The 20,193-nt window shown below is 35.6% G+C and overlaps 10 protein-coding genes across 10 annotated transcripts; 8 read left to right on the top strand and 2 right to left on the bottom strand.

Moving 5' to 3' along the window:
• The first annotated feature begins 437 nt into the window (after positions 1-437).
• On the top strand, positions 438-3,312 carry UTP21 (rRNA-processing protein). The gene has a single exon (XM_020220695.1). The coding sequence runs from the start codon at positions 471-473 to the stop codon at positions 3,282-3,284; it is 2,814 nt and encodes a 937-aa protein (XP_020079592.1). The 5' UTR covers positions 438-470; the 3' UTR covers positions 3,285-3,312.
• Positions 3,313-3,466: 154 nt separating this feature from the next.
• HYPBUDRAFT_102472 (uncharacterized protein) lies at positions 3,467-6,556 on the top strand (the record flags this gene model as incomplete). Its single annotated transcript, XM_020218199.1, has 1 exon — positions 3,467-6,556. One exon carries the CDS (start codon positions 3,467-3,469, stop codon positions 6,554-6,556), a length of 3,090 nt encoding a protein of 1,029 aa, XP_020079591.1.
• A 261-nt stretch (positions 6,557-6,817) lies between these two features.
• On the top strand, positions 6,818-8,056 carry RXT3 (Rxt3p; the record flags this gene model as incomplete). Its single annotated transcript, XM_020218076.1, has 2 exons — positions 6,818-7,040; positions 7,104-8,056. 2 exons carry the CDS (start codon positions 6,818-6,820, stop codon positions 8,054-8,056), a joined length of 1,176 nt encoding a protein of 391 aa, XP_020079590.1.
• Positions 8,057-8,843: 787 nt separating this feature from the next.
• Positions 8,844-10,120, top strand: HYPBUDRAFT_9766 (uncharacterized protein; the record flags this gene model as incomplete). Its single annotated transcript, XM_020223996.1, has 1 exon — positions 8,844-10,120. The coding sequence occupies exon 1, from the start codon at positions 8,963-8,965 to the stop codon at positions 10,118-10,120; it is 1,158 nt and encodes a 385-aa protein (XP_020079589.1). The 5' UTR covers positions 8,844-8,962.
• A 75-nt stretch (positions 10,121-10,195) lies between these two features.
• HYPBUDRAFT_104048 (uncharacterized protein) lies at positions 10,196-10,606 on the bottom strand (the record flags this gene model as incomplete). Its single annotated transcript, XM_020218324.1, has 1 exon — positions 10,196-10,606. The coding sequence occupies one exon, from the start codon at positions 10,604-10,606 to the stop codon at positions 10,196-10,198; it is 411 nt and encodes a 136-aa protein (XP_020079588.1).
• On the top strand, positions 10,598-12,008 carry HYPBUDRAFT_160217 (uncharacterized protein; the record flags this gene model as incomplete). The annotated part of the gene is made up of 2 exons (XM_020222474.1): positions 10,598-10,635; positions 10,768-12,008. The coding sequence occupies 2 exons, from the start codon at positions 10,598-10,600 to the stop codon at positions 11,963-11,965; spliced, it is 1,236 nt and encodes a 411-aa protein (XP_020079587.1). The 3' UTR covers positions 11,966-12,008.
• Positions 12,009-12,310: 302 nt separating this feature from the next.
• Positions 12,311-13,085, top strand: HYPBUDRAFT_134059 (60S ribosomal protein eL31; the record flags this gene model as incomplete). Its single annotated transcript, XM_020219529.1, has 2 exons — positions 12,311-12,367; positions 12,798-13,085. The coding sequence occupies 2 exons, from the start codon at positions 12,311-12,313 to the stop codon at positions 13,083-13,085; spliced, it is 345 nt and encodes a 114-aa protein (XP_020079586.1).
• A 624-nt stretch (positions 13,086-13,709) lies between these two features.
• On the top strand, positions 13,710-17,503 carry PEX6 (AAA family ATPase peroxin 6). The gene has a single exon (XM_020219213.1). The coding sequence runs from the start codon at positions 13,925-13,927 to the stop codon at positions 17,459-17,461; it is 3,537 nt and encodes a 1,178-aa protein (XP_020079585.1). The 5' UTR covers positions 13,710-13,924; the 3' UTR covers positions 17,462-17,503.
• Positions 17,471-17,887, bottom strand: MDJ2 (Mdj2p; the record flags this gene model as incomplete). Its single annotated transcript, XM_020218181.1, has 1 exon — positions 17,471-17,887. One exon carries the CDS (start codon positions 17,885-17,887, stop codon positions 17,471-17,473), a length of 417 nt encoding a protein of 138 aa, XP_020079584.1.
• Positions 17,888-18,631: 744 nt separating this feature from the next.
• CDC19 (pyruvate kinase) lies at positions 18,632-20,193 on the top strand. Its single transcript, XM_020220694.1, has one exon. It carries the CDS (start codon positions 18,652-18,654, stop codon positions 20,164-20,166), a length of 1,515 nt encoding a protein of 504 aa, XP_020079583.1. The 5' UTR covers positions 18,632-18,651; the 3' UTR covers positions 20,167-20,193.

The following is a 20,193-nucleotide window of genomic DNA, read 5'->3' as shown; positions in this document are numbered from 1 at the left end:
GTTTTTGAGTGATTGCATTGCTTTTGACCGTTTTTTCGGTATTTATAAGTGGTTCTTAGTTAAGGCACTTGGGTTTCAAATGGCTGCTCCATGAAGATACATTGTCAGGTATGTAGATTTACATATGTATTCCTAGCACAATTTCGCTATGCTTTTTAAGTGTTAAAGATCGGGTGTTAGGGATTGGGTGTTGTGATCTGTTGTGGTATTCGCAAGGGTTAGCGTAAGCCTTCGTATTCAGGGTGAGTTTTCGTAAGAAGAGGCAAACTCAGGTTCACCGTTTCCACTATCTATGGTTCAGGTACTGGTAGTGTTTAGCTTAGTGAATCAACGAGATGAGTGGATGGGGTTTGTGTGCAGGATTTCGAAAGAAAGCACTGAAAAAAAAAAAAAAAAAAAAAATCAAAATTTGAAAATTTAAGAAGAGCAGACTTCATCACCATCAAGACACCGTCAAGAGCAAAACAAATATGGTTGAAGCAGAAAAAAGAAGAAAGCTCGAGAATGTGTCTAAGAAGACAGTGAGACCATCCAAAATCTTCAGTCCGTTCCGGGTTCTTGGTAATGTTTCCAACGAAATCCCATTTGCTTTGGGGACTCTAGGATCAACTTTTTATATGGTTACTTCGGTCGGACGTTCGTTTCAAATCTATGATGCAGCAACATTGCACTTACTTTTCGTATCGCAATCACAAACCGCTTCCAAGATCACTTGTTTGGCTGCTCATTACCATTATGTATACGCTGCCTATGCCAATAAAATTGGTATATATAAAAGAGGCCGTTTGGTTCATACGTTAGAATGTGAATCTGCAAATGCCACCATTCATAACATGTTAATATTTGGTGAGTATCTCATTGTCACTTCTTCAAATGGAGAGATTTCCATTTTCAAAAAACCAAATAACTCAAAATTTCCAACTGAGTTATATACTACTTTGAAAAATATTAATGTTCAATTAGATGGTGAAATAATTGGTTTGGTTCATCCTGCAACTTATTTAAACAAAATCGTGGTGGCCACCACTTCAAGTATTTACTTGTTTAATGTTCGTACCGGGAAATTATTATTCAAATCTCCCGATCAACAATTCATGGAAAATATCTCTTCAATAGAAGCAGCTCCAGTTTTAGATATTATTGCTATTGGTACTGCGGTTGGTAATATTTTCATTTACGATATTAAAAAGGCTAAAATCTTGGGTAATAAAATCGTGGCTTCTCCTCAAGATATTGGTGCTCGTGTCACTTCAATCTCTTTTAGAACTGATGGCTCCCCCCATTTGGTGGCTGGATTAAACACTGGTGATTTATTCTTCTACGATTTAGCAAGAAAAGCTCGTGTCCATAACTTAAGAAATGCTCATAGAGAAGCTCATGGTGGGGTTGCTAATGTAAAATTCTTAAATGGTCAACCGATAGTGGTAACTAATGGTGGTGATAATCATTTGAAAGAGTATGTTTTCGACCCAGCATTATCAACGACAAATTCTTCCATTTCGTCTCCTCCCCGTCATTTAAGATCTAGAGGTGGTCATTCTGCTCCTCCGGTAGCTATTGAATTTCCTCATGAAGAAAAATCTCACTTTGTTTTATCAGCATCAAGAGATAAAACATTTTGGTCCTTTTCATTAAGAAAAGATGCTCAGGCTCAAGAACTTTCACAAAGAAGTAAAAAAAATAATGATAAAAAGAGGAAAGGTGGTCCAGTGGCTGGTGTAAACGAAAAATTCCCAGAAATTAATAGTATTGCTTCTTCTCAAGCTCGTGAAGGTGAATGGGAAAATGTTCTTACTGCCCATAAAGATGAAACTTTTGCTAGAACTTGGGATTCTAAAAATAAAAGAGTCGGTCGTTATCAATTAAATACCGTTGATGGTGGGTTTGCTAAAAGTGTTTGTGTTTCTCACTGTGGTAACTTTGGTTTAGTAGGTTCTTCAAATGGTGGTATTGGTTCTTTTAATTTACAATCCGGTCTATTACGTAAAAAATATATCTTACATAAGAAAGCTGTCACCGGCTTAGCTATGGACGGTATGAATCATAAAATGGTAAGTTGTGGTCTTGATGGTATAGTTGGGTTTTATGATTTTTCTGGTCTGAAATATTTAGGTAAATTACAACTAGATGCTCCTATAACTTCAATGATTTATCATAAGTCTTCTGACTTGATTGCTTGTGCTTTAGATGATTTAACAATAGTGGCCATTGATGTCACTACTCAAAAAGTCGTCAGAGTTCTTTTCGGTCATACAAACCGTATTACTGATATGGATTTTTCTCCTGATGGTAGATGGATTGTTAGTGCTGCATTAGATGGTACCTTAAGAACTTGGGATTTACCTACTGGTGGATGTATTGATGGGGTAAGATTACCTAATGTTGCAACTACCGTCAAGTTTTCTCCAATTGGTGATATGTTAGCTACCACTCATGTTTCAGGAAATGGGATTTCATTATGGACTAATAGAGCTCAATTTAAACCTATATCTACTAGACACGTTGAAGAAGAAGAGTTCTCAAATATTTTATTACCTAACACTTCAGGAGATGGTGGCTCTACCATATTGGATGGTGCTCTAGATACCGATGAACAAGACTTCGATATCAACCAAACTTACACCACTCTTGACCAAATAGATGAATCCTTGGTGACTTTATCGTTGGGCTCAAGAACCAAATACAATACCATTTTGCATTTAGATATAATCAAACAACGTAATAAACCAAGTGAGGCTCCTAAAAAGGCAAAACAAACTCCATTCTTCTTATCTTTAAAAGGTGAAGCAGTTGGGGACAGAGCATCAGTGGCAGAAGGTAAAGTTTCTAATAATGATCCAACTAATGAAGAAGATGATTCAGAAAGTAGATTACTCAAATTAAGAAATGGCGACAGTCATAATTTTGAGTCCGAATTCACAAAACTTTTAAGAAAGGGCAGTGACAAGAGAGATTATACTGACTTTTTGAATTTCTTAGTCAACGCTTCTCCTTCCATCATTGACCTCGAAGTTCGCTCTTTGAATTCCTTCCCACCATTAACCGAAATGGCAACCTTCATTGAAGCATTATCTCAAGGCTTAAATACCAACACCAACTACGATATCTACCAGGCTATTTTCTCCTTATTCTTAAAGAATCATGGTGATGTTGTCCAAAATTTCCCTAATGAAACAAGATTACAAGAAGCTTTACAAGAATGGAGTGAATTAGATAATAAAGAAAAACTAGACGATTTGGTTAAGTACTGTTCTGGAGTAACAAGCTTCTTAACTACTGTATAATTTACGTATCAGGTTAATAGATCTTTCAAGTTGCAACCTTTCGTTTTGTAGAAGTATTGAACGAAAAAAAAGTCATTAATCTTTGAGAAGGGAGAAATGAAAAAAAAAAAAATATATAGAAAAAAATTAAGACATTGAGAGGAATAGTTCACAAATTACCAATTGCAAAGTATAGACATAGCATGAACATTGATATTATTAAGCCATTCAATAGGCTAGATATATCATCTTCGAGCTCGAAGGTGAGCTCTCTACATTTTGCTCACAGCAAGTTATATGTGGGCTATTATAACGGTGATCTTTCCGTTCATTTGGCAGGAAACGGTCAGGCTAATAGAAAAATTCAAAGGAGTTTGAATCCACAGAAATCATTCAATGAAGTCAAAGGGTTATTCAATGATAATAACCACTCACAATTGTTTTCATTAGAGTCCAAATTTAGCAATGTGACCGAGAATGGATCCTCAATCGATTCCATATCAGTGTTGCCTCTTGCAAATGATAGCAGCAAGACGATCTTGGCCATTGGAAGCGCTGGAGTACTTAGAATTGTGGAAGCAGTTGGAAGACGTATCCACACCATAATGATGTTCGATGAAGCCAAATCATATGTGGGATATGAGTATCTAAGTGACCAACAGAAGTTTATTATTGCTGCAAAGAAGAAAGTTTTGGTTTATGATGTGGTCCAAAAATCACGGAATATAACTCACTTTAATAAAATAAAGGAATTGAGTCTTAAGGATAAAGTCAAGGCTATTGGTATTATACCCAATCAAGAAATTTTAATTGCATCTGTATACGATTTTGTTCTCCTAGATATTGAAACATTTGGTTTAAAATCTTTACCAGTTGATGAATCTAGCTTGTACAATTTTAATCACAGCACTTCTTTCAGCTACTTTGGTATTTCTTACTCGGGCCCACAAACCCAGATCATTAATATCAGCTCAAATAAAACTCTTCTCATCAAGGATACGCAGGTCGTATCCTTGATTACCAAGGATGGAAGTCCATGCATAATTGAGCAAAGTCCAATTAAGTTTTCAACAATACCTATCCGCATATCTTTTATCAAACCATTATATCTTGTATTGATTTATCCCAAAAAAATCGATATAATCGATATAAAAACAGGAGATTTAATTCAAAGATTTCATCAACAAATTAATTCAAATTCCATTTTCACTACAATAGATTCTGATAATTTTATTATGGGATCAGGAACTGATATATTGATATTTAAAGTTTTAGATTTGAAGAATCAAATCCATCAATACTTAAGTATTAGGGGAGCGGGGTCACATAGTAAGAACACAATAGATCCTAAGAATGATTTAAGGTTGATTGGATTAGAAAAAGCCATTAGTTTAGTTTCTTTGGAAAATGACAAGGAAGAAGATCAAAAAAATAAATTGTTATACATTCGAACATTCTACATTACAAAGGCCAAGATTTTGTTTGAGTCATACTCGAAATATCACGAGTCTCTTGTTGATATAAGTTCGGAATGGCTCATTCCTTATGATGAGATTCTTCCTTTATTTCCAGATTTTTTAAATGGAGAAAAATATAATCCTAACGATGCCATGACAATAAATAGTGTTGACTCGGGAAGGTCCATTTCACCTAACATTGTGAAGAGAATACTGGTATCAGATATTGAAGGTAATAAACACAATAATTCTACTGATTCTGGAACAGAGAATGAAGCCAATAGCAAAATTAGCACACCTTCATCACCTTCATCTAAACCGCAACAACAGATGAATTTACAGCACAAATCTCAGCATATGCGTAAGTTCAGTAAAGCATTGAATAATTTGATTGTATATCTCACCGACCAAAGAAGAATTCATGCCAATTTCTTAGACAATCGTGATTTGGAATGGAAAGGAGTTAAAGTCAATCCAGTCGATATTTATCCAATATTAGAGAATGCTCAAGATAAGAAGCAGCTAAATTCACAACTCCGTCAAATTGCCACCACAATTGATACATCATTGTTCCTTTGTTATTATTATATGAAACCAATGTTGTTGGGACCACTTTTAAGATTACCAAATAATAATTGTAATGCTAGAATTGTGAATGAATGTTTATTATCAGATTTACATAAACACACTGACCAGCTGCAAAATTTTTTGAAAGAATTATTAGACTTTTATTTTGGAAGAAAATTACATAAAGATGCATTAGAAATGTTATACAAATTGGCCCACGAAGAGAAAAAAGACGACCATGAATTTGATCGATTTATTGGCGGAGTTGATTTGACCATACAATATCTTAATAAATTGGGGAACGAACATTTAGACTTGATTTTCAAATTTGCCCATTGGGTAATCACTGAAGAAACAGATGACATTAAACATGGGGAACTTCTTTTCATGAACGATCTGTATGAGTGTGAAAGTTATAATAATACCAAAGTGCTTGATTATTTTATCTCAGTAATCAAAAGCGATGAGTTAGCAATTAGGTATTTAGAATGGTTATTATTCGAAAGTGATGTTTTCGATGGCAAGCAGCATCTGAAATTTTACACTAGACTTTGTTTACTTTATTTGAAGAAATTAAAAGAAGGTGCTGATAAATGGTATCCCAAATTATATAATTTTTTGGAAACCAGTACTTCATATGAACCGTGGACAGTACTTAAAAACATTCCTACCAGTGAAGACAGATATCTTAGGCTTACAATTTTTATTTATAAAAGATTAGGAGAACATGATAAATCGATTGATGTGTTATTCAACCAATTAGATGATTTAGATGCTGCTATGACCTATTGTTCCGATATTTATTATCAACCACATAACAAAACCACCGGAGAGAACTTATTACATAAACTAATGGAAGACCTATTGATTCATTATGATGAAAATTTAGATAAAATTGAAAAATTATTAATCCTGCAAGGATCTAAAATGTCTATTTTACGAATCTTGACTTCATTGCCCAATTCATTCCCAATGAACAAGTTATCAATATTCTTACAGGCAAATTTACGAAATATTCAAGAACTGTTGCACGATAGTCGATTAGCACAACAATTATACAAAGTAGGATCCCAGAAAACTCGACATAAACTACTCACCAAACAAAGCGAAGGATACCCGGTTCAAAATGCAAGACAATTATGTGGGATTTGTAATAAGAAGCTCGGGTACACGGTCTTGAGTATTGATAAGAACAACCAGGTGGTTCATTATGGATGTTTTCAAAGAGAACGTGCTGGGACTGATCCGAGAAGAAAGAGCCACACATGAAACATCAATTGCTAGACGTGGTTACTCAGTGACGTACCAGTGAGTCATTCATACAATTATATATAGCTAACTAGAAAAGTAAGACGTACGAGTTCAAAGTAGTGTATTGTTCGTGGGGTAAGTAAAGGAGCGCAATTGAACGATGGCAGTTTTTTCAAGTTCAGTTTTTTCCCTCGAAGAAAAAAATCACATCAATTCCATGAAGAGCTTATCAATTGAGTCTACCATTATATATAGTGATTGGTTGGAATCGAGTTAATAATGAATGCGTCTACTTCGGAACAGCAACAGGCAGGAAATGGAGGTGAACAGCTCCAATCACCACCACAGCTGAAACAAGAACAATCAGTCGATGAGTTGGATTCGCTAGCGGACACTGGAGATAATAAACCGTTAGACACCAAGTCACCGGGCGACACGCAGCCATCACAACAAGCACAACCCCATGCCCACCATCATCACCATCATCACCACCATGGATCACGTCGTCCAAGTAATGCCACCAGTAAACACCTGCACATTCACCGGGGAGGACATATAGTTCAAGTGCACGGACATCCACACCATAACCACCACCATCACCACCACCACCACCGTCACCAGGCTATTGGGAGCAAGAAGAACACAATTTCCAAAAGACTAAATAAAGTGCAACTTGATAAATTACCCATTCTTGAAATATTAAGTACTTATTTCCCGGAGCGCAAATTTCTCGGAGGTCTTATATACAATAGCACCACCAGTTGGTCGAACATTCAATTGAAATCGTTGATTGGGTTGAAGCCGCAATATTTGAATCGGTTAGAGGAAATCAAGCAAAATTTTCTAGATAGAGTAGAGGAGGAAGGACAGAATCTAACCATCAAATACATACTGGTTATTCCACCGTTGAATAACGAGTACATCAACCATTTGATTGAGGTTCGAATTCCATACAGATATATCAAGATATTTCGAGAGCAATTCGAAGAAGTCCACCAAGTAAAGAGACAATTATGGGGAGGTGGTTCAGGAATATACCTGGATGACCTGGATCTTCTAGCCGTGTTGGCCCACCAGGGTCTATTTGATAACAATATAAACTTGAGTGAATGGAATGCAGCCTGGCAGCAAAACGATTTAATAATACCCCCAAACTTGGTCTATGATGAAGAGTTGAAAATCTATAACGGGGATTTGAATGTCAGTATCTTACTATTACCGGGCTTACCCAACTACAAAGGTTATACCCAAAACGGAATCAACTCCAGATCGTGGCTGCCATCAAACAAAAACCAAATCCATTCCAGGCTTTCCTATTGCGTATTCGATATCAAATGGGAACAATCCGGAAGCTATCTCAAAGATTACAAGTATCGACATTTAGTGGAAGAAGAATTACAGAATGACTTGAAACTAATTGAAAATAACTTACTCACAGAGAAAGGATGGCAGTTCAACCTCGACTACTACAAAAAACTAAAGCAAAAGTTTGACAACTTACAACCTTCAAAAGATTAATTTGTTTGTATTGTATATTTGTATCTCAATATATTTATCTATGCGCATACAAAATGTACACCTTGAAAATTAATGGGGCGGCTAATCTAATACACTTCTACTACTTCTTCTTCTTGTTCATCCACAGGTGGTTCTTCCTTTAGCCTTCTTTCGTTTGTATTCGTCCGACCATCGCAGTCGCTGACTTAACTTATCTACGTTGTCCGAGTCGCCGTTTCCCTAAACATCTTGTGAGCAGTTATCGCCCCACAATTACCACCTTACTGGATCTCAACTACACACTTGACTAATCCAGGGCTTATCGTGCAGCTTGGTCACATACTTGCCGCTTACCGCCCTACTCATCCAGAAGAGCTTCTTTGTCGGTGGAGTAGAATGCTATTTTTGACCATCTAAGTCTGCCAAAAGATTACTCTAATTCCATTAGATTAAGTTTTGTTGGTTATTTCTGGCCCTTTTGCCTTCTCTTGCACTATTGTTTCTCAGCCGGTGTTTTAAGCTCGGTAGTTCTTGTCGCTTGCTGTTGATAAAGAATCAACCTTGCTAATATTGATATCACAAAATACTTGATTACGTTCAGTTAAATCTAGTCGAGTTTGGCCTTTTACTTTGCTACGGTCTTTGCTACGGTCTTTGATTTAAAGTTTCTAGTGGCCCCCCTCCTCTGGACTTGACTTCCCCAAACCGGTACCTTTTTCCAAAAGAACTCTTTTTTTCTGTTGAACACTGTTCTTTTATTGGTTTTTTTTTTTTTTTTTTTTTTTTTTTTTTTTTTTTTTTTTTTTTTTTTTTTTTTTTTTTTTTCTTTTGTTACTTCTTTGTGTTTTCTCTCAATATCCAGAGAGCAGAAAATTTTTATCATATTTGATTTTCTCCTGACCTTGCTTTTAACAACCACTTGCATCCATGGTTTACGATACATCGGTGAAACCACGGCCTCCGAAGAACAAGAATAGTTCAGCTTTCCATAGTCCTGGTTCAGGTGTGACCGCCATAAATAACTCAGCACCTTCATTAACGACTTCGGCATCTACTCCATATTTCCAACCAAAATCAATTTTGAGAAACTCAAGCTCAAAATCTACTAATATATCAAAATCTTCAACTAATAACATCACCCGTTCCAGCACCACGTCTTCCTCCGGCTCTAAAAAGAGACTATCATCTATTTTTAGAAAAATATCTATCGAGTGGAACTTGTTTGTTTTAAGACTAAAGTCCATTTCTGAAGAAGTCTTCGTTACTGACGAATATATTGATGACCTTTTCACTGATTGTGACCTGGATGATACTTTAGATCGTTTATCAAAAAGTTACCGTGGATTCACTCCTGCTGAAGAAAAATTCCTACAAGATTTTAAAAAGTATAAATCTCTTGAAAATCTCTATAGAGCTCATCAACGAGAATTGAGAAATACCCCCAGTATACCCCATATTCCCAATAACCCGGCCTCTTCAATGGATACTAGCACCACCGTTACAAATACTACCGAACAACGTCCCTTGCATTATAGTTTACAAGATGTCATACGGCAAAGTGCCGATAGTATATCAAGGTCAGCCGACCTCGATGATGATAATTTAAGTGATGATGACATGAGCGATGATGATAATAATGAAGAAGAAGATGATGATGAACTTTCGTTTGCAGATGTTAATGTTGTTAAATTGAGAATGGAGTATGAAAATCATTTGAAAAAATTGAATGAATTAAATGATGACTCGACTGATTCTTCGTCTAAAACTACTACTTCTGATCACGTACAACATAAAAACATCAACATTGGAGAACAGATCTGGGAGTTTCGTCGGTCCAAATGGCTTAAATCTCCTCCTTCAACTTCAAAAGAACAAACTGAGAACAAAATAAGTGAAAGATTATCTGAACAATCCATTAAGCATATTCCAAAGGACTCATATCCAAAGATTTATTCAACTTTTGTTGATAAGGGTAAAAATTTGAAAAATGATAAACGTCTTAACTTGACTGATTTAATTAAAATTATCAATGCAGGTTGGGTTCATGAAGAAAAATGGGCAAGAGCTGCTAAAGGGTTAGCATAATTAAAAAGAATAAAATATTTCATTTCATAATTCGTTAATTAATTTTATACACTAATATACACTTCAATTCTTTTATCATGTTCTGTTCTGTTTAACATTGTGTAAACAATTTTCCAATATCCTCAATTCTTGATCGATTAATTCTGATCTAGCTTGTAAATTATCAATAACTTTATAATTTTTGGTTTCTTTATCTAATTTATCATCACATTTTTGTAACTGTTTTTCTAACTGATGTTTTTGATAAATCATTTTCTCAAAATTAACCGAGATATCATAATTCAATTGCTTATCGATCTTATCATCCAATTGGTGAATTGTTGTAATCTTATCAAGTACTATACTGCAACCATTATTTGAGTTTGTCAGATTAGATTTCACGATCGAGTTGAGTGTTGTCTTCAACTGGTTCGAGAGCTGTGTGGACTCTTGCAACTTGAGTCTCTGCTGTCTTTTAGCCTGGTTCAACAAATCCCTATGATCCATGATGTGGAGTTGGAGTTGAGTGAGCTGTTGTGAGCTTTTTTTTTGTTTTTTTTTAGCTTTTTTTTTTTTGTTTTTTTAGTTCGCTCTTGATCTTTTTAAGGATAACCGATAAATCGTTTAGTCCAAAGAGGAGAAGTATCGATAATGACGGACGATACCAGTTTTTTAACCAAGGAATCGTTATTTTTGAGGTTCCCACCCACGTCGCCATCTATAACCATTACAATTGATGATTTTTTGATCAGCTTAACCCAGAAGAAACCTAATTATTTACAGCTAATTGATTACACTTATTTCTTAATAAAGGATGAACAATTAAATTTAAAACAACTATTGAAAGTTTGGGAAATAAGATTAGTCTTATTACTTTTCAATAACCAATTAACATTTGCCAAAAAGGAAGCGATCAATTTGAACAATTCATTATACCAATTTGAAAATGGGACATCTTTCCAGCCTAATCAACCCTCCTTACAAATGGAGGCAAGTCGAATGAACTCGATGAGTTCCAATAGTTCTCTCAATAGCTTATCGAAAACCGCACAGCCAATCTATCCATTGCCCAAGAATAATTCGGGGATCATCCAATACGACTTATTAATATTATTATTGAGATTAAAATCAATACCAAATCTCAATTTAGTGAACGATATATATAAATTGAGTTATCAAATGAGATTAGGAGCCACCGCCAAAGACGATGGCCAACTCATGATCAAGTTAATAAACCTAAGTTATGAAATTATAGTGGCATTATCTATAACCAAGAATTATATTAGTTTAATTCAATTTTTAAAATCATTGAGGTACGATTTGCAAGGTCAAAAAACCCAGCTATACGAAAAGTACTATTCAAATATAACTTTACTATTAATAATCATTGAGATCTTGAATCATAACGATCAGTCGTTTGAACACATTTACTCCGAAGTCAATAATGAATCAGTCAACTGTCTTGCATACGTCTTGGACAATGTCTCCCCTACACTACCTACACCCACCAATGAACCGGTGGTTGAATCACCGGAACCTGAAACTCTAAAACAAGTTAACCATGAGGAAAAGCGGATCCAATACGAAGAACTCCGATCCAAACTAAACAATGGGCAGATCACCGGCCGTATAATCTGCTCGCTCTTGGGTTTATGGGACCTATCCAATATGTACCAAGGCTATTTTCGAGAAACCCAGGGGAACAAGTTGGTATTTAAACTTCAAATTGAAGATCACGATGCCCCTGAAATCACCAAGCTCGACGAACTAACCAGCGAGCAATTAGAGCTCCGCATCAACCTTGCCTATGACCAAGTCACCAAAAAATGGAGTAAACACATTCATAAAGTATATGGATTAGAATAATCATGTATATAGAAATACCCTAATAGAATTAATGTTGCAACACTAATTGAGAAATTTTCCCTTGTAGTGCGAATGGGCTGCTCCCTTAGGGCTGCTGCCCTGGTGTTTCCAACTGAGTGCACGTGATTGACTTTTTTTTTTTCTCACACTTTTTTTCTTTTGTTTTCTCATCTCAGTTTTTTTTATTAATTTATTTTTGTTTTGTATGGGAAAACTCTCACTAGCGAAATACCGCACTAACTGAGAGGAAAATTTTTTGAAAAAAAAAAGTCTTCTAATATAATTGATTTTTGAAAGTTCCTTTACTTTTAGAGTCTTACAACATATCCTTAATTATAAGCAAAAATGGCCATCAAACAAGACGTTGTTACCCGTGAATACACCATCAACTTGCACAAGAGAGTATGTTTTATTTGAATACATTGGATGTTATGAAGTGAAGACGAAGTTGGGTGAAGGAATCAAGGACGAACAGGAAATGAAGAAGTACAGTTGGAAGTAGACCCAGGAAATAGACCCAAGAAGTAGTTGAAAGAATACATGAATGAAGAGATGAATGAAGAGATGAATGAAAAGATGAACGAAGTGAAAGCTCGAGATTAAAGTGAAATATGTATGACGAGTTGACAAGTTAGAGTCTGGAGCAGTCAACTGTATTAGATTAAGAAGAAAGAAGCATTTCGTCGGATAAGATGCCGATTCTTATGGTATATGGAAAGGAGAGGTTGAACGAGTTCATCCATGTTGACGAAAGTTTGATGTCCAACTAGCAATTTCGTAATTCACTTCACTACATGATATGTTTAAAGCATTATACTAACCATAATTCTAGTTACACGGTGTTCATTTCAAAAAGAGAGCTCCAAAAGCTGTCAAAGAAATCAAAAAATTCGCCACTTTACACATGGGTACCACCGATGTTAGATTAGATCCAAGATTAAACGTTCAATTATGGTCTAGAGGTGTTCAAGGTGTTTCTACCAGATTAAGATTAAGAATCTCCAGAAAGAGAAACGACGAAGAAGATGCTAAGGAAAAATTATTCGCCTTTGTTGAACCAGTCAATGTCCCATCTGCTAAAGGTTTACACACCGTTAACGTTGAAGATGACGAAGAATAAATATTTTAATAGGGTATAAAATATTTTGTATTAAAATAATATTAACTGTTTGAATCCTTTCTGTAATTAATAATATAATTCTGCGATATAATATCTTGTAGTACCCAATAGTAACCAAGCACATCAATCCTACACTAATATATGTTCGAACAACTACATTGAATCTTTGGAAATTGAATGAATATTTATTCGTCTATAAACTCTCTAACTCTGTTAGTATTTTCCACAATTTAACTACTTCACATTTTAGAATTAATCAGTGTAACTATGACAAATTTACCAGGTCATTGCAATAGAAACCATGTGCTACCAAAACGGTAACGATTCCCAAAGAAAGCTCAATATTGGTAAGAAAAATAAAAAGTTCTTCATCAGCTAATCCCAAACTGCTATGTGATTGTCTTCAAACATACCTTTCCCAATGAACTTGGTGAAGTAAATCAAACTGAAAAATCTTCTCGATGTTTAGTCTCTTTTATAGTGATGTTTAGTCGCGGAATAAAGTAGGGTAACCTTTTTTTATGGTGTGGTGTCTGGGTGTCATTCGTTAGGCCCATTTATGACTCTATTTATGACTCCATCCAGCACCTTGTCTTCATCCAACTGCCTTCGGAGCCCGTCACCGTAATTGCAACGTTGTCTTTGAGGGACTCCAAGCTCGCTGGAAGGATAGCTTGTGCAAAGTGTGCAGATTTGGACAGAAACAGCGGAATCCACCGTGAAATTTCCCCCACAATAATCTTTTTCTCACTAAATTAGCCCGAGGATTTGGCGGTTATCAACGATTTATAACTTCTTTAATAACTTCGTTACTACTTGTTCTTTCTTTGGTTATTGCAATGCTGCCATCAGTTAGTAATGGTGGGATACCGCCGATCAAGTCGCTTTCAACAATTGCTAATGTTCATATCAGTAACGATCCAACAATTAATGAATATGATTCTCTTCATATATCATTCGAACTATTCATTAGGCTATTTCCCGATGCATCCAATTCAGATTTCCCTTCCAAGAATGACATTATTGAATCCAATAACAGAAAGAATCGATTTGTGTTGATCAAGTTCTTAGGGGTGCCCGATTACTTTGATAGTTTCAAAATATATAAAATATCTAAGATTGATCATCAATCACAAACTTCTAATTCAATCAACTTTATTAATAACTCACAATTGTCAACGTTTGGTAGTCACTTGACTTTCAATACCGCCATCATTCAATCTATTGACTATTCGGTTATTCCAAAGTTAGATCAAATTTTCATCAATTTACCAAATCACATCTATGATATATTACAAAATGGCGACGCTGAATCACTTAGATCCAAGTTTATCAATGAATACTTGACTCATAGCGGAGCTGTGGTTTCCAATGGCGAAATAATCAGACTTCTAAATGGACTGATTAAGTTATGCGAACCAGTTCCTCAAGGTATTGTTAACAGTGAAACAAATATAGTGCTTATTAAAGAGGTTGATGAAGACCAGTCTTCCCCTGATGAAGACAACGACGACATTGAATCCGACGAAGAGGACTATGATGAAAATGAAGTTGATTTGTCCGACTATCTAGCATCATCCATGAAATTGGATTTGGTATCTGAATCTTCAAAGCCAAATTTTGAATTTAAGATTAAACCGTTACCTTCTAAAATCACAATCGATGGTTTACCTCCTTCGGTGGCTAGCGAAGATTCTGACTTGTTTATTTTTGTTAATACAAAAGATTTGAAAAAAATTAATTTCCCAATCTTTAATGGTGATTCTGTTATATTAAATTATCAAGAAGACAAAATCATTGTCAAGCTATTTACTTTATTAGAACCAAATAATTCATTCCCAACTGGCCACATATATATCTCGCCGTTACTTTTAATCAATTCAAACTTGAATCCAAACTCAAAGGTTACAGTCGAACAAATTCGTAATGAAAACTTGCAAAATAACCAATTCAATGAAATTATCCCTATTGCTAAATCAGTAACCATTTCTCGTATCGCCTCCCCAATAACTATGGATCGAACTTTTCAACAAAGTTTTTTCACTGCATTAAAAGATACTTTCCACAATTCCTTTAAATGCATTAGACAAAATGACCTTATAGCAGTTGTGATTGATTCTGTTTTGGCCAAAACGTTCTTTGATGTAAGCAACTCTCTGGCCAATGATGAGAAAAATGCTGTGGAGTCTGAGGAGGCTATTATTCCATCCGGTGATCCTGATAGTGTTGCGTGGTTTAAAATTGTTGAATTAAGTGGTGATGCCTCTGAAACCTCACAATTCATAATTGATCCATTGAAAACAACCTTAATTTCATCCGGTCTTGAATTTATAAAACTACCAGGTGACGAATTCACTCAATGGTATCAATATTTTGAATTACCACCAATATTTAACTATAACAAAGCTATTCAAGGAAATCCAGCAAATTTCAAGTATGCAAGCGAATTAAAAAAGATCATCACTACTTGTTTATCAACGCCAATTAAATTGAAAACCTCTATTTTGCTTAATTCAATGTCAAGAGGATTGGGTAAGACGACTTTGGTTCGTAATTTATGTTTAGAGCTTGGTTTAAATCTAATTGAATTAGATGGATTTGAATTAATTAATCCAGGAGCAGAATTGAAAACAGTTGGTTTATTAACTGGTAAAATTGATAAAGTAATTAACGGACAAGATGAAATTACTTCTAACAGTAGTTTCCATGTTATTTATTTAAAACATATTGAAAATCTATGTGTTCAAACTAATCAGAATGAGCAAGGGGCCAATATGACAACTTCATTATCGTTAAGAATAGTTCAAACCTTGAATGATTACTTGGATAAATATCCAAATGTTATAGTTATCATGAGTTGTAATGATATTGATAAATTGAATGATTCTGTTAGACTGATGGTTAAATTCCAAATAGATTTAAACGTACCAAATGAACAAGAACGTTTAGAAATTTTTAAATTTTTGATATCAAATGAAACCCCAGTGCAAGAAAAACTTGATCCATTTGAAGACAAATTAGAATTTCAAGATAATGCTCCCATTGATGTACAGAGTTTCCCATTTTATAGAAGACAAGATGTAAGTTATCAAGCACTTGCATTACAATCAGCCGGTTTAACTCCACGGGATTTAATATCTATTGTAAATAAAGCTAAACAATTGGCTATTAAAAGATTGATGAAACTTTCTATTGAACAAGGTATACCAATAAAACAACTTATCAAGATTGGTAATGGAGGAATAATTACCTGGATTCCTGATGATTTCAATAAATCCATTAATGATGCACGTAATCAATTCAGTGATTCTATAGGAGCACCGCGTATACCCGATGTTAAATGGGAAGATATTGGAGGACTTGATTTAGTTAAAGATGAAATTTTGGATACTATTGATATGCCATTAAAACATCCCGAATTGTTTAATAATGGACTTAAAAAAAGAAGTGGTATTTTATTCTATGGACCACCAGGAACTGGTAAAACCTTATTAGCAAAAGCAATTGCAACCAATTTTCTGTTAAATTTTTTCAGTGTTAAAGGTCCGGAATTACTTAATATGTATATTGGGGAGTCAGAAGCCAATGTACGTCGAGTATTCCAAAAGGCCCGAGATGCAAAGCCCTGTGTGATTTTTTTCGATGAATTGGATTCGGTTGCACCCAAAAGAGGTAACCAAGGAGATAGTGGAGGGGTTATGGATAGAATTGTATCGCAATTATTAGCAGAATTAGATGGGATGAGTGGAGGAGATAATGGAGACGGTGTATTTGTTGTTGGAGCAACCAACAGACCTGATTTATTAGATGAAGCATTATTGAGACCGGGTAGATTTGATAAAATGTTATATTTAGGAATATCAGATACTGATGAAAAACAAGCTAAGATATTAGAGGCATTGACTAGAAAATTCAAATTACATGACGATGTTAATTTAGAAGAAATCGCCCATAATTGTTCATTTACATTTACTGGGGCTGATTTTTATGCATTATGTTCTGATTCAATGTTGAATGCAATGACCAGAAGTGCCAATGAAGTTGATATAAAAATTAAACGAATGAATGAAACTTTGAAGCAACTGGGTAAACCTCCGGTGTCAACTAGATGGTGGTTTGATAATGTAGCCACCAAAGAAGATATTGAAGTTTTGGTTAGTATGGAAGATTTTATTAAAGCACAAAGTGAATTAAATCCATCGGTTAGTGCTGAAGAATTACAGCACTATTTAAGAGTTCGGGAGAACTTTGAAGGAGGTAAAGAAAAAGCACAAGAAGCAAGTAATGGATTAAGGGACAAGGTTACCGAATTAATTGGAGAAGATATAAGTGGGATTATTGATGACCACGGTAATATGATAAATATCGGTGAATAATTACATAGACTATTTTCTAAATAAATAACTTTTATCAAGAATATCTTTTGCCTGATTAATTTTTTGAGTAAGGTATTGGCTACCGTTTCTATCTGGATGGTTCATCACCATTAATTTTCTATATCGATTTTTCAAGATATCTTTATTTAAATGATTGATATCGTCACCTTCGATCCCCATTACCAACAATGCTTCTCTTTCGGTCATCTTCTCTTCGAACCCCGAGGCCCTATAGTGTCTTTTCAAGTAGTCTAGATGCAGATTTTCGCTTTTAAGTGACGTTGAAGGCGAATCAATTTTGATATTGTTCAAGTACGCAATCATACTGGGCGTCAAATGGATGTACTTTCGGTACGCCGCTAGGGTGGACTTGGCCGTGAGGACCGCCACGCTCACTCCTATACCCAAGATAATTGGAACCACCATACTTACTGCCTTACTTCTTCTTGACTTCATTATCATACTTGTATATCATGTCCTGGTTTTCGCCTCCGTACATCCCAAACAAAATTGTGCATTGTGCACTACCCCTCTCTTTTCTTGTCAAATGCGCCCGTACATCCAAATTATCCGTACACCCGTACATCTGTTTTTTTATTCCCAAGTTGACGTTGACACAAAGGAAAAACTCCGATTCCGAGATTTATCAATCCGCCAATGGCCCCCAGCACAGCACTCGGAAGCGTGGAACAGGTTTGGAGGGAGCGCCTGGTAGGCCATTGGGTTTACGGCAAGAGCATGGAGCTCGCGGACCACCTGAGAGCATTACGTAGTTGGCCTGTTCATCATCTGACGTTAGTCAGATGATAGCACTCGCTCTCCCCCTCGGAGGTGGGCCTGACTTACGAGGGCGCGGCCGGGGAGTGGCCGACCCCGATCGGAGCACGTTTCCCCAGCGAGGAATATGCGATCAGTAGGCGGCAGGCTGCCCTCGGAAGTGCCCAGTCTCGGAGTTGGCCCTGGCGCTCTTCTCCCCTCGGAAGTCGTCTCCGTGAGACGGTTGATAGTGGGCCGTTCGTTCGGGACACAACAAAAACACCTGATGAGAATTTTTTGAAAAATTAATTGAATCAGCACCGGAAGTGCCAAAAACTCCTGAAACTATATATAAATTGGTAATTCCTCATTGAAAAGTTTCAATTGGAAAAGCGAAATTTATTTCTTTATCTTATAATAATAATAATAATAATATGTCTCACGCAGCTTTATCTTGGTTAACCAAATTGAATACTTCTGAAACCCCTGACAAGGTTTTACGTCGTTCATCAATTATTGGTACTATTGGTCCAAAAACCAATAATGTTGATGTTTTAGTTAAATTAAGAAAAGCCGGTTTGAACATTGTTCGTATGAATTTCTCTCATGGATCATACGAATACCATCAATCCGTTATTGATAATGCTAAAAAATCCGAAGAAATATATAAAGGACGTCCATTGGCCATTGCTTTAGATACCAAAGGACCAGAAATTAGAACTGGTACCACTATCGATGAAAAAGATTACCCAATTCAACCAAACCACGAAATGATTTTCACCACCGATGATGCATATTTGAAAAAATGTGATGATAAAATCATGTATATCGATTATAAAAACATTACTAAAGTTATTGAAGCTGGTAGAATCATTTATGTTGATGATGGGGTTTTATCCTTTGAAGTTTTAGAAGTTGTTGATGATAAAACTTTAAGAGTCAAATCAGTTAATGCTGGTAAAATTTGTTCTCATAAAGGGGTTAACTTACCAGGTACCGATGTTGATTTACCTGCTTTATCAGAAAAGGATAAAGCTGATATTAAATTTGGGGTTAAAAATGGTGTTCACATGATCTTTGCCTCTTTCATTCGTACTGGTGATGATATTAAAGAAATTAGAAAAGTTTTGGGTGAAGAAGGTAAAGATATTCAAATTATTTCTAAAATTGAAAATCAACAAGGGGTTAATAACTTCGATGATATTTTAACTCAAACCGATGGGGTTATGGTTGCAAGAGGTGATTTGGGTATTGAAATTCCTGCTCCTCAAGTTTTCGTTGTTCAAAAACAATTAATTGCTAAATGTAACTTAGCTGCTAAACCAGTTATTTGTGCTACTCAAATGTTAGAATCAATGACTTACAATCCAAGACCAACCAGAGCTGAAGTCTCGGATGTTGGTAATGCTATCTTAGATGGTGCCGATTGTGTTATGTTATCTGGTGAAACTGCTAAAGGTACTTATCCTTTCGAAGCTGTTTCAATGATGCATAATACTGCTATCATTGCTGAAAAGGCAATTGCTTATCAACCTTTACATAACGAAATTAGATCCTTGGCTTTAAGACCAACTCCTACTTCTGAAACTTGTGCTATGGCTGCTGTTTCTGCTTCTTATGAACAAGATGCTAAAGCCATTGTTGTTTTATCCACTTCTGGTTTAACTCCAAGATTAGTCTCTAAATATAAACCAAACGTTCCAATCATGATGGTTACTAGAAACGATAGAGCCGCTAGATACTCTCATCTTTATAGAGGGGTTTATCCTTTCATTTACTCTAAACCTCAAGTTGAAAACTGGCAAGAAGATGTCGAAAATAGATTAAGATGGGCTGTTTCCGAAGCAATCGACTTGGGTATCATTAAAAAGGGTGACTCCATCATTACCGTCCAAGGTTGGACCCGTGGTGTTGGTCACAGTAACACCATTCGTGTCGTTAAAGCTTAATCTTTTCTATATATTTAAATACTTTCA

Source organism: Hyphopichia burtonii (assembly GCF_001661395.1).
Source record: "Hyphopichia burtonii NRRL Y-1933 unplaced genomic scaffold HYPBUscaffold_1, whole genome shotgun sequence".
Classification (NCBI taxonomy): Eukaryota; Fungi; Ascomycota; class Pichiomycetes; order Serinales; family Debaryomycetaceae; genus Hyphopichia; species Hyphopichia burtonii.
The sequence above is the reverse complement of the archived record's forward strand: the minus strand, read 5'-3'. Positions and strand labels throughout refer to the sequence as shown.